The 13449-nt window shown below is 45.0% G+C and overlaps 2 protein-coding genes across 25 annotated transcripts in view; one reads left to right on the plus strand and one right to left on the minus strand.

Annotated features, from left to right (window-relative positions):
• Positions 1 to 13449, minus strand: part of CELF2 (CUGBP Elav-like family member 2) — an 867108-nt gene that overhangs the window by 9863 nt on the left and 843796 nt on the right. For 14 of the 24 annotated variants that reach the window (XM_030819310.1, XM_030819318.1, XM_030819312.1 and 11 more), the window contains 3 exons: positions 12257 to 12376; positions 5134 to 5331; positions 555 to 698 (listed from right to left, as the gene is read on the minus strand). In XM_030819310.1, the coding sequence (XP_030675170.1) occupies positions 555 to 698; positions 5134 to 5331; positions 12257 to 12376 (462 nt within the window). Of the gene's footprint in view, positions 1 to 554; positions 699 to 5133; positions 5332 to 12244; positions 12377 to 13449 lie in introns of all 24 variants that reach the window. The other 10 variants (XM_030819314.1, XM_030819322.1, XM_030819316.1 and 7 more) reach the window with 2 other exon arrangements.
• Positions 6663 to 9186, plus strand: LOC100588330 (putative uncharacterized protein CELF2-AS1). Its single transcript, XM_003257631.4, has 2 exons — positions 6663 to 6728; positions 7296 to 9186. Exons 1-2 carry the CDS (start codon positions 6663 to 6665, stop codon positions 7782 to 7784), a joined length of 555 nt encoding a protein of 184 aa, XP_003257679.1. The 3' UTR covers positions 7785 to 9186.

Below are 13449 nucleotides of genomic sequence, written 5' to 3' on the forward strand. Positions count from 1 at the left end.
GATAACAGCTGCACGCCCCTGGACTCCGTATTCATTCCCACTCCCCGATGGTGGCCCTTCAGATCCCATCATGCGGTGTGCTATGTAACCGTGAGATCTGTCAGCCGCTCATCCCGGGCACGTGGAGCTGCGATCACGCAGCAGCCTGAACACATGGGTGTGTTGGTGCTGATGAACGGGTGTCTGTCTGTGAAAGTGTCTTTGTGTGCATGTACGTCAAGGCCAGTAAGCCCCCAATATGGTGTTGCCCACAACCACGGTGTCTGAATTGTACTAAACCCGGAGGGCTAAGGAATTAGTGGGAAAGATTAGCTCAATGTGGTTAGATTCCTTAATACTATAGTATAGAAGATTACTTAATGTATGGGCATTGACTTTAATTTCCCAGAGCCTTCCTTTCTTTGCCCAAATCTGCTTACAAGGATCCAGAAAATCAGAGCCCAACACAACGTGGGGAAGGCCCTATCCTGGCTGAAATTGTCTCACATTTTCCTTCCCATGACTCTTCACTTGGGAACCTACTACAATATTCTAGCTTAGTTTCTTTTGCATACCAAAGCACTTGCTCAGATTGGTCTGTTTGTCAATGAAGACTTTAGCAGAGATAACATTTCCAAAAGGCATGAACATCTGCAGAATGTCCTGGTCTCCAAATTCCTGTGGAAGGTGGTAAATAAAGAGGTTTGCCCCCTCTGGACCTAAGGAGGAAAAAAAAAGTCAGAGTAAGGTATCCCTTGAGTCTTAGTTTCCAAAGTCCCTTCTTAGGACTACTTTAACAACAGGTAGGCTAAGCATTTAGCTTTCTCCCCTACAAAGAACAAACAAACAGATGGATAAATGTCAAGTGCTGGAGTGCCTTTCAGGAAAGCAATCATCCTTCAGATTTTCCTGATTTCCAAAGATGCTGGTTACGAATGGCTTCCTTTCCACTGACAGTCTTCTGTGAGTCACAGGTACTACTGCCCCTTGGCATGCATTTCAGTCACCTCTTCATGGGGCTGGAGGTGACAGTGGGCAGAATGGGGACAGATAATCTTGGCATGGGTTTTTCTTGGGTGGCCATATTTTCTCAGGTACAGACAGGCTCTGAGAAGGAAAAAAGGGTGCTCTGTGCATTCTAAGAAAATTGTAACAATTGAGAATAATGGATGTAGCAGTAATGCTGCTGAGATTTCTCTATCATCTGCCTAGTTTTCCAGCCAGTTTTGATTTGCCAAATCTCTTAACACACAGTCTAATAATCATCTTTATTAGAAATGACTGGCAATGAGTCAAGGCAAGGAAAGAAGGTAGCCTGAGTCTCATGACTTTGAGAGGAATGACTCTCCTGGGCGTTAGCCTTGGAGATGAGTGCAGTGGACGTAGAAGCTGGGCAAAGACCGAGGAAGCCAAGCTCTGCCCGTCCACCTATCCTTTCCCACTAAACACAGGCAGCAAGGGCAGGATGGAGATCTTGGCCCCACTGGCTGGAGAGGTGCGTGCTCCTTGGCCCCCCTCGCTTTTCCTCTCCTGACTCTCCCCCACCCATATGAGCACCATTTGAAAGTTAAAAGCAGCACAAAAGGGCATAAATATGAGCTGAGGGAGATGAGGGCTGGCTGTTTCTTGGGCATTCCAGGCATGGAGTCTTCCAAGGAGGGGCGCTCACAGAACCGGTGAGGCGACTTCTGCAGCGGGTCAGGAATCCTCACCTGGCCTTCACAGGAGAGGAACAGGCCTGCCTGCCCAACTAGGCAACCCCAGGGGATAGCTGCACTGGGGTCCCTAGATGTGGGAAGGGTATCTGTGTGGCATGAAGAAAACTAAAATGAGGATAAAAAGAACTTTGTAAAAATGTCAAACCAAGCTTCTTCCCCTGCCTCCACAAAATATATCACAAGAAAGTATCCTAATGATTGGGACTTTACACAAAGAAAACTTCTTGAGGCAAACTATCGAAGCCACAGAGATGAAGTCTTCCGATTTCTCATTTAAAAGTGTGTCTTCATGACTACTGTAACTTTCCATATTGCTGCCCATTTCCTTGGATATATCCATATTCTAGGGCATGGGAAGGAGTCTATTTTAAAGGGACACAATTGCAGGGGGGCCTTGGGTCCCCAGATGTTTTCTGGTTTTAAGGGAATCAAAATTGAACATGAAAAGATGCAAAACCTAAAACACTGGAAAGGGATGTTCTGAGCGCTGCTGTGTGTGCACATCCTGGGTGATATGTCTGATGGTCAGATTTGGTGCTACCAGCTTTCATGTTCCTACTGCACAAAAGATGCAAATGCACAAATGAGAGTTATTGGGCCCCAGTTTGAACTGTGAAGTACATCTCACCTCCTGAAGCTGGGGAGAAAATACAGTTTCAATGCACATGACAGATGACTGGGTATGCCTGAGTAATCCTAGCTTTCTAGAATGTTGCTCATGCTGAATTTGTCTATGCCCAACAGAGAGACCAAGGAAACAAAGAGACCAGTAAACACACACAAGTAGGTTTTGTCCTTTTGCTCCTTATATTCCCAAGAAAAAATGTCAGCAGCATCTCTTGACATAGATCCCCCAATTTTTCCATTACCAAGAAACAGTTTGGTTTTGTATATGCCCCGAGTTTTTAATATTAAAATGAAAAAAAAAGATTTCATATGGAAAACCTCCCTTGTATGCAACTAAGGTGGCTGAGATGAAGAGGAGAAAACAAAACACCTTTTTAAAAAATGGGATTCTACCTGTGTGTCATCTCTCTTCCTCTAGAAGTGGGAAACACCTGTTTACAAGTCACCCCTTCATCAGATTTCTCCCGGTGCACGTTACTGTCACTTGTTAGACTCTCTGTTACACTCACTACTGGTCCTGGCTGTTGGGGTGTTCATGTTTTCTCTCTCTCACAGGGCACTTGATCTGGCATAAAGAACTGGGGACGTTTGTAGGAACAAAGCTGTATGAGTCCACCAGCGTCCCCATTCCTCACGGGACTCGCCTCCTGCAGGTAATAGACAGAGGCGGGCCGTCAGAGGCTCACTTCCTGTCTGGGGAAAAAACACACCAGGTCTGGCAACCTCGGACAGAACTGTGGAGTAGAAAATCTGGAATTCATTATTATTATTATTATTTTTGCTCTGCCTGGCATCATTTGCTTTTAAAATTATGTTTTATTTAAACTAATATGAAGATGGTTTAAATTTCTTGAGCACATATTAACTGGGTGAGAAAGGGATCAGAAGAGAGGTATGACAAGGTAGGAGATGATTCCAAAGAAAAACTGAACAAATCAAAGACCCGAAAGCATGCTACTGAAAACCCACACTCTTAAATCAGGAGTGGGCAATGGTTATTTTGGGCAATTTTATCTTAATCTCAGAAGGGGAATTACTGTGCTAAGCAGTAACCCCTCAAACTCCAGGCGAGGAAGTTCAGGGTAGTGGGCTCAGGTGAAACCTCAGAAACATGTTGTTTCAGGGCCCAGACTTCATCCCTAAACTGCTCTATACTTTACTGGAAGGCCCTGCTCTGTAATGGAGAGGTGACTACCATGTGGGGAACTGGCCTTCTGGCCTCTGTGTGATGATATCATCATCCTACAAGGCCCTGCTCTCTGCCCTCATTTGTCACCATGGTACTCAGACCACAGAGAAAAGGAACACACTCGGGCCTTTCTTTGGGAAGACAAGTGATGTTTATGATGTAGGGTCTCTTTCACAAGCCTGGGGAACCAGTTGTCTAAACATCTGTGCATGTTTCAAAAGCCTACCACAATAGTCACAGCTAAGAGTAAAGAGAAAGTTGAAATAATGAAAAGTAACTTAGACTTTCATATCTTTTTCATTTTAAAAGTGATATCCATGTTATTTATACAAAGAAAAAACCTTTTCCTTCCTTTGAAAAAAAAAACAAACTGGTGTTCTCTTAAAACCCACTTCAGACAAAGCAGTTTGGAACTATGGGGTGAGGGGGGTGAGGGTAAAAGAGAAGGGAAGGAAACTTAAAAAAATCTCCCTTAGTGCTTCTCTATTCTAGCTTTTTATCCCATATCTAAACAAGTCAGAAAAAATATCATTTAGCAGATTTTGCTCTAAAGGAGCTTCAATTAAGGAAGAATGACCAATGATCCTTATTTGGTCTTACTCATGAACCATTTCATAATTAGCTTTAATTTATTCTTAGCATTAACTTCCTGGAGTTTATTTTGCTTTACTGGCAGAGAAGCAAGGCAACTGATCACTTACTTGCTTTCCCTGAAGACCCCCAGTTAAACAAAGACCAAGGCAATCCTAACCATGGATTTTATCATTCATCTGAAAACCATCATCTGCTGAGAGCCAGCCACACACTCATAGGATGTGCGGACTCCAAAACCCTGACAAACACAGGACAGAGAGTGTTTGACCCACAGAAGCCTGTGGCCATCCATCCCCTTCCACCAACAAGTAGTTTCTGTGTAAGGGGAAAAGGTGATGGTCTGTGCTGACTTGCGAGAGGGAGGTCCTGGGAATTTTTTACAGGTAGCAACTATGAAGTAGTTTATGGGAAATTAATAGTTTATAGAACTTAATTACGGGAGGGGGTGAGCAGTGAGAGGATATTTGGGGATTGCAAGAAAGGCGATCAACTTTCCTGGACTTAGATCTGCAGAGATGCCATAACCCTTCAGAAGATGTAGCTGGGGGAAATAATTAAAACCATTTATTTATTTATCTACAAAGCCAGAGTGATACATAAATATACAATGGACAAGAACTTCATCTGAAGAGATCGATGAAAAATTAAATTAGAAGGTAACTGTAAGACCAAATGAGAAAGACTGAAATAAATTGGTTTTTGCTTTTGTTTGAGAGAGAGGGGTATGTCCGTGTTCCCCGAATGGAGTGCAGTGGCTAGTCACAGGCATGACCATGGCTCACTGCAGCCTCAGCTCCTGGGCTCAAGCGATCCTCCCATCTCAACCTGCCAAGTAACTGGGACTACAGGTGTAGGGCACCATGCCCAGCTTTCAGGGTTTGTTTTTTTTTTTTAAACATGAATAACAAAACAACTGCTTTCTGTTATGACATGGGTTCAGTTCAATTTGATACCTTCTAACCGTGCTCTAGAGGCCAGTGCTGCCTGTTGGGCTGGGCCCTGCCTGGGGCCAAGGGCGGCACCTACCTTCCTTCTGGCTGCCTGCAGCGCTCTGCTGCTGCAGCAGGCTCTGGCTGTACAGAGTGGGCAGCGCGGCGGCTGCGTACTGCTGAATTCCTGAGTAGGCCTGGGTGAGGGCGTCCATGGTGCCAGCCGTGCCATTCGTCAAGCCTGTGGCGCCAAGTCCTCCATTCAGAGCCGCCATACCTGAGAGCATTTGAGCAACTTTACAAAAAACCCAACAATAGAGAAGAGAAACAGCACTTATTCATTAGTGCTTTCCAAAGGAAGTTAGAGAATCATTTAGACACAGTACAACAGCAAGTACATGCAGCTAGCACACAATGACACCGACAGGAAACTAAAAATGAAACCATGAAGAAATAAATCATGATAATGGGGGAAAATGACCTAAGCCATGAGAACCCTCACTCCCTGGGCCAGTGATCCAAATGCACTGTGGCACGAGTTAGACGAGACAGCTCAATGCCATGCAGCGTGCTACTGGCAAGTACCATTGTTATCTTTTGGAAGTAAAAGCCTTTTGCTTCTGGGAGCTTAGGAGCATGTAAAAAAAAAAAAAAAAAACTTAGTAGCAGAGGCCTGTAATGTCTGTACACTGAAATCCATTTACTGGGCTCTTTGAGGAACTATGGGATGGCTTGCAGGGCTGAGGAGGAAAGGATGAAATAAAACTTTTTTCCCTTAGGCCGTGTGATGAGGAAATGGTGGAGAGGCCAAGTTCTGTACTCTTGGAACCAGTAGACCTGCAGTTTGAGGAGTTATAGTGTGGGAAAATGGGCTTTCTAAACAGCTGAATGATGATGTCAGGGACTAGGGCCTTAGGAATAAGTAGCCTGGCTGATGAAGAATTGAGGCACAGAAGCAATGTGGACCCTTCCCACAGTCGCAGAGAGCTGAAGCTACTCGTGCGGTATCAAAGTGGTGCAGTTTTCAGCAGCAAATAGTTATTCTGTGCGTGCACGCATGCACACATGCCCAAGTGACAACTGGGGTTTTGGCCACTGAAAGAGCACCAGGTCATGTTTTTCAGTCAGCCGGAGACAGAGGCGTGTCTATGGGCTGGACCTTGGCTATCACCTGATGGGAACGGGATGGTGGCCAGTAGACTCAATTTCTCCCCTTGTATGCTGGCTGCTCTTTGGCTCTACTGGGGTGGCTGACTGTCACATTTTCCCTGAATACTGAGTCAAAGCAAGCAACACTTTACAGAGTGCTAACTTTCTTATCAACTCAGGAAACGGAAACGGTGACATCACAATTGCCTCTGAGTCCCTTTATGATCACAGTTCTTTAAGAAAAGATCTATTTCTTAGAAGAGCTTACTGAAAACATTAATGAAAATCTCAATGAAAGTAGGGCTATTGATTGGAGATACGAAAACAGCAAGGATGGCTAACTGAAAAAATAGGTAAGAAGTCTAATGAGAATGGAGGACAGCTAAGGTAAGGCTGCCTGGAAACACCAGGGAATCTGGCAGCAGAGTGACCTCCACACCCCAAGCAATGCTACTGCCCTAACAGAGCAGGTGGGGAATGTTCTGTTTAGTCCACTTGTGCTTCTATTTGGCTAACTTTGCCTCTTCAATTAAAAGGACACGTGTAAGATATGAATTAGGCCATGGCTTAACAGTGGAGGACTCATTGTGCCTCACCTCAGGTATTCCTGTGCTTTTCAGAACAGACACCGAGCAGGGGTGGCGAGGTGAGTGTGAATGGCGTGAAAATGGAGTGGCAGCCTCCTGAGTGCAGGCTCAGCTCAGAGGTGTTGCCAGCTGAGGCCCTGCTGTGTCTGCTTTTGTTTCTTATTATGAAGGGGCCTATCTATTAATGATAATGTTTTCTTTGGGTCATGCAAGTAAGTGCTGTCCAAAGAACTTGGATGTAGACTGTCCTAATTACTCTAAATGATCCCTCAGACACCAGCAAATCACAGCCACCTCCCTGCCACTGTGCTTCCCCTCTGTCCTTGTTACTATGGCCACCAGAGGGCTGGAGAGTCATTTTTCTCTTCCTCCAGTGATCTTATTTCATCCTCACCTCCCGCTATTTATTTGTGTGATGCAAAGGAACTTTCGTGTTTTTTTGAGATAGGTGAGAGGGTTATGTACAATAACTTGGGAAGGGCCGGACACTGCTGATAAATTCTGTTGGTCTCACTTTGGCCAGGCTGTTAATGGGTGCTGTGGATTACAGGCGATCACGCTCTGGGCACAGTCCTCTGGAAATGCAGATGCCTGTGTGGAGGAAATTGTGGCGGGAGAGGAGCGGCGACTCGCTGCTGTGCTTGGATCTCAAGGCATGAGATTCTGGGTGTGCCTCGCAGCCTGTGGAGCCACATGGGGCCTTGCTGCCAGACGAGGACGGGCTGAAGACAGCAGCTCCTCTTCAGTGGACGCCTCCAAGTTCCCATGGAGGGGTGGGGAGCATCGCACCACCATGATGCCTTGTCTGCTGAGGGTGGGACTTTTCAGGCCCTGTCATGTGAGACCCACGGGGGCTCCTTCCTGCGATTTGCGGCCTCCACAACTCGGCTTCTCCAGAGTGCCAGATACACAGGTGGCATTTTATGGCAGTGGTCACTGGGACCCAACTCCCTTCTCTGTACACAGCTGTTTTTTTAATTTCCAGGTCAGAAAAATTATCCTCCTACTTTGAACTCTTTCTCCCTTTTGCCAAAAATGTTTTTCTCTTACAATGCAGAAGCAGAACGCAGCTCCTGCTCCTGAAATACTGGATGGATGGGTGTTTCAGAGGGTATTGTGAGGCTTGGAGCTCCAGCCAGTGACATTCCAGCCACATCCTTCTCTCCTGGCTCCACTTCACAGAGGCTGCTGTGTCTCTGGACTACACCTCAGAGCTAATCTGCTTTCTGGAAGGGTCGTGTTTATTTCTGCTGGTGCTGTGCATGTAGGAGACAGCTGTGGCCAGCCCTATTTTCCTGGGGAGGTGGCAGAGGCGGTACCATGAGCAAGGGATGCAGATGCTCAAGGGGGGACCAGTCAGGGGACATGGGAAGGGTTTGGCCTCTCCAGCCAGGGGCTCGCCGCCTCCGTGGTATAAACATCCATGTGAACAAAAAAGTTCTAACAAGTACCAGCATACTGAGAATATTTTAAACCACAACTATCGTGGAAAATCTGGGAGGGTGGTTCCTAGGTCCAGGGTGGAAAAGTAGCTGAAAACCTGGTAGGGTTTGAAGAACAATCAGAGGCGGCTTTCCACTTCTGAGAACAGTTCCTGTGAGTCACCTGATGTTGTTCTAGATTAATTCTATCAGTGTTGGTCAACCCGGCTGCGGGTACTTGATTTCCTCTAAAAGCTCTGGATAACAGAAGCAGAGCTGTGAAGACAGTTAAGTTGAATAAAATGCTTCCATTTAAAAGAATAGGGCTTTTCCTTGAAATGGCCCAATGGATCGACCATTTCCTCTCATTTATTATTATCATCTCCATTCTCATGCATGCTATTTAGACAAGGAAGGCTGGAAGCAAGTGACAGGTGTGGCAGTGTGCAGCAGCAAGGCCTCTGCACCTGGCCCGTCGGGAGGGCCGGTACGCAGCCTGACTACTGAGTGCCTTCTGCCTTATTCCTCTCCAGAGACCCTCAACTTACAACAGAGACCCAGGAGCTGGGAGATGACTGAATGTGTTACATGACACAGAAGGACTAACCCATAAACATGAGCGTGAATGTCTTTTGTTGGGGGACTAAGGAGATGACACTGAAAAGGAGAATCACAAGCCAAGTGCCATAAGCAGACCACATTCCCCTGCAAGCTGCCCTGCTAGGCTTTGTCCCAAATCAAAGAAAAAGGGAGAATGTCTTAATATTCTCACAGATTTGTAACCACTTCACTGGGGTAAGTTTTCCTTTGTATAGATGACAGATTATCCTTCTAAGCTGCAAGCTGATAAATGAGAAGCTAAGTATAAAATGTCTAGAACTAAGGTAGATGAAGATGTCTATATGTGCACTGGGTGTCACTTGTATACCGGCCTGTGTTATTAAGGGCACAAAGGTTGTGTGGGGCTGTGTAAACTATAGATATTAGGAATACATATTAGATTATAGATTATTATTAGATATTAGATTAAAACAGTAATTTCACAATGCAATTAGTGCCAAGCCACGAAAATATGCCTGGAGCATCTTTTCTCTACTTCACAGAAAATATTTCCATAGACACTTTTCACCAGGCATCTGCAGCTGGTTTTTTTTTTTAAAGACAATTTTAAGCACTATATGATAAGCCATTTGGAAGCCATTGGAAGTATGCACTAAAACAAGGAAAAATAAGATGCCACTTGACATATACCGAAACACATAAAATCAGATACAGACTCTTGGGTGGAAAAAGTATGTTCTTCACCTTAGTTCAGATGTTAACATATAAAACATGCTCAGGGAACCCTGAAAAAATCCAGAGGTGAACACTCTGATGGTCAATCACATGTGTTCCTTTCCTCTTCCTGATCTGGATGATTCTTACATTTTTAGGGAGCTATACTGTTTGTTGGCCCTTTGACTCATCAATGTATCAGGGAATAAAAAGGATATCAAACTCAAACAGTTTAATTGAGCTACTTGTCTACTGACCAAAAACTTCGTTTTTTGGGAGAGGTGCTGGGCTCTTGGCAGGAAAGAGGGTAAAATGTCGGCTCTGGTGAGTCATCTACCTGCTTTCTTGCTGACCGCTGTGTCAGTGGGTAAGAGTTGGCTCTATTCAGAAAACCTGAATACTCTCCATATGGAAACAGATAATGGCTGCTGCAGTGGGGTGGGATTCACAGCAGTGCTATGGAAGCTGCCGTCAACTATTTGAGAAGCTGACTCTGTCCAGGTAACCACTGCTTGATGACTTTCTTTAGGAATTATCCAGTGGAACCGGTGGCATAATCATCTCTGTTGAGAAGGAATGGTCTGAAAGAGCATCTCTATCTTGGAAGGTTTTCTGTTGATAATTTAGAGACAAGCAGCAAATATTAGCTCGAGGTCAATGCTGGAGATGGTAAAACAGCTCTGCATTAGTAACACTTTCCAATCACAAGGAAAGTATTTTCATTTGTGCCTGGTTTTGGGTTTAATTAAATATTTTCTTGGTTCATACTATCTAGTAGGGGTTATTTGAAATGACAAACTTTCTTCGTTTTCTATGAACTATACAGACTTATATTAACCCAATGGCAAAGAATTTTAAAAAGCAAAACAATTTAAAACTGTTGTCCTTGCCAGAAGCAAAATGTGTATCACACAAGACCCCACACAAGAACTACTCATGGTTTCTCTGCCATTCAACACAGCCCCTCTCCAGTCCCTGACGAGAACAATGGGAAAATCTCAGCAATGCAGAGCAGAGCAGCGTGGACAGGGCGGGACGCGGACGAGAGGACACACACACACACCAGTCATGAGCACGTGCTGAGGAGGACAACCATTCCCACTGGCCTGTTACTCTGCAGACCAAGGACAGGCAGGCGGTCAAATCAAAGTCCTTGTTTTAGGGGAACTAGGTCCTGGGGCAAGAGAAGCAGCATGAGGGGATGTGTGCGAGCACACGCGTCCTCGACCTAGGTGAAGGACAAGGTCAGAACGAGGAGCTGTACCGGAAATGGGGGTCAAGGCAGTGAGGCTCCTACTTGGCTGCTGGAAAAGTCAAGGCCGGAGGCGGTTCTAACTGGAATAAAACATTGAGGCCGCGGCGTGGCTACCACTTCACGGGCTCCATGCTAGTCACGAGCCATCCCGTTTGGAAGGTATGGTCAGCTAGAGCTCGGTCCACGTTTTTGCTTTTCCCAAAAGGTGTACTAAATACAAAGATGTACTAAAACCTGAAAAATGTCCTAATTCTAAAAATGATTTATCAGGATTATACAAGTTAATTTTCATTTGGATAAATTTTAGGTTCATTTTCTACCAAGTCCAGTGCAAGGTATTCTGAGCCTTTATAGTATGAAATTACTGGGATTATTTTGCTTTAAAGAAGTACACTGCCTGGTCACCCTTTAAAAACAGTCCACTTATTGAACCATGGCTTAAAATAGGGCAACAACTGTCACAAACTCCTTTATTAAAAATGAGAATGGGCAGGTGCCTGGGCTGCATGGCAGCTAACTGGGCTCCCGTATCAGCAGCTCTGTTGGCTGTCATGGATCTGCTGGGCCTTGGCTACTCTCAGGCAACCAGGAGGTCCAAAACGGAGGGACAGGGAAATTACATGTCCCTGCTGTGGGCTGAGGATCAGTTTCCCCAGGACAGGAACCCACACCGAGCATGAATCTAAAACAGGACTTATCCTCTGGCTGGCACACCGCTCCCCCACCAACCGAGAATGACAGGAGTGGGTGGGCTGTGGAGGACAGAACCTGGAGTTCTCTGGTGAGTCCATCCGTGTGTTTCGGAAACAAGTACAATTTTCTAAGTGATTTGCCTCCAGCCTATTTCAACCTGCCACAGCTAAATGATGTCCCTCTGGATGGTCACTGATGTAGTGACCCATACCTGTGGGTGCTTAATAAAGATTCTGATCATGTCACTTCCGGCAGTGGCTCCTCTCCCCTCAGTTCCATTTCCTTCTTTCCAAGGCCTAATTTCTCCCCTGTTTAATTGTCATGAATCTTTAGACTTTGGAGCTGGAGGCTACCTTTAAGAATCATCTGACCCAGAACTTTCCATTCTCAAATGGAGACTCCCAAGCCCAGAGAGGGAGCAGCGTCTGCCTGACTTCCCACAGCTGCCTGGCAGCAGAGCTGGGTTCAGGCTTCCAGCCTTCCAGTCCATTAACTTTTCCCACTGTAACACCCTGCCTCACAGGACAGAACCGACTGAAACGAAACCAAACCAAACGCCTGGAAACCTGAAAAGAGCTGCCAGCCACAGAACCCCGTGGATGAGGACACGCGCTGTGCTACACACTGAAGAGAATCTGGGGGTGGAGAGTGGTCGGGGATTTTCTGAGGCAAAACGAGTGTAGACAGCTTTTGCCTATCAAAGCATGCGCTCCTCCATCCCAAGTTTTAGTTCTCCCTGTGGCATATCCTTTTTTGGGTCATGTCTGGCTGACCACTTTCTGTGGAGAATTTGGGGGAAGGCTGTCCACCAGAGCAGCAAATACTCACTGTTGATGGTACCTGCTAGTGCATTAATATTATTCAGTCCAACAGTGGCTCCAGCCAGTCCTTGCAGAGTCCCAAGAGAGGTCAAGGAGTTCATGGCTGCACCAGCGGTGGAGTTGGGGGTTGAAGCAGCCACTGAAAAACAAAAGGAAAACAGAGACAAGGGGAGAAAAGACACGAGGTGAGTGAGAACCAAGAAGACTGGAAATCCTTCTGTCATCATCTCAGTGGACGAAGCTGAGGAGCCGTGCTTGTGGCTTTGGGTGAAGGACATGTGGGATTGTACTTGTGGCAATTTTGACAGATTTGGTGATTAAAAAAACATCATAGCACTGTTCTGTCAATACTGCAAACACACTCACTGCTGGATGGTGGGGAAATCTGCGAATGGGAGGCCTGCCCAGCCAGGTTTAGACATAACGAAGTAGACAATCATTCTTTGGCTTCATTATTGGATAGTATCTTGCTTAGTTCTTTTTTTAAATTTTTTTTTAAGCCTATGGGCATGAGTAAGATGGGCCTTTATTTTTCCTTCTTGTACTGTCTTTAGTTTTGCTACCAAGGTTTTGCTAACCTCATACAATGACTGGGAGAGTGTTCCTATTTTTCTGTTCTCTGGAATAGACTGTGTAAGATTAAAATTAATTGTCATTTAAGTGTGTGGTAGCACTTGCCAGTAAAATGTTCTGGACTTTGTATTTCTTCATGGGAATATTTTGACATAGTGATTACATTTTCCTAATAGGATGACTGAACTTTTCTTTTTGTTCTTGAATCTGTTTTACTAAGTTGCTGCTTTCTAGAAATTGCTGTATTTTGTTTTCAACTATATATTGGTATAAAGTTATTCACAGTATCTTCAATAAACTTTTAAAATGGAAAACACTTAAATGTAAGACATTTCTTGGCCTGCCTGATCTGTCAGTTACTGGAAGAAGCATGTGAACATCTGTCATTCCAACTCCATGTAAACATGCTTATTTTTGGAAATGTATCTTGAAGGTATGTTTCTATGCAAGAGGTTATTACTTGCATAGATTTGGAAATTATCCTATCTTCTGGTGAAGTAAACCTTTTTGGGGCAACCTTTTTGTTTCTAATTTTTCCTTGAAGTCTGTTTTGTATGATGTTTGGTGTAAGAAAGCACCAGCTTTTTTGGGTTTTTGCATTGGATATGTTTTGCCATCTTTTTACTTATCTGTTTATAT

Source organism: Nomascus leucogenys, chromosome 9 (genome assembly GCF_006542625.1).
Source record: "Nomascus leucogenys isolate Asia chromosome 9, Asia_NLE_v1, whole genome shotgun sequence".
In the NCBI taxonomy this organism is placed as follows: Eukaryota; Metazoa; Chordata; class Mammalia; order Primates; family Hylobatidae; genus Nomascus; species Nomascus leucogenys.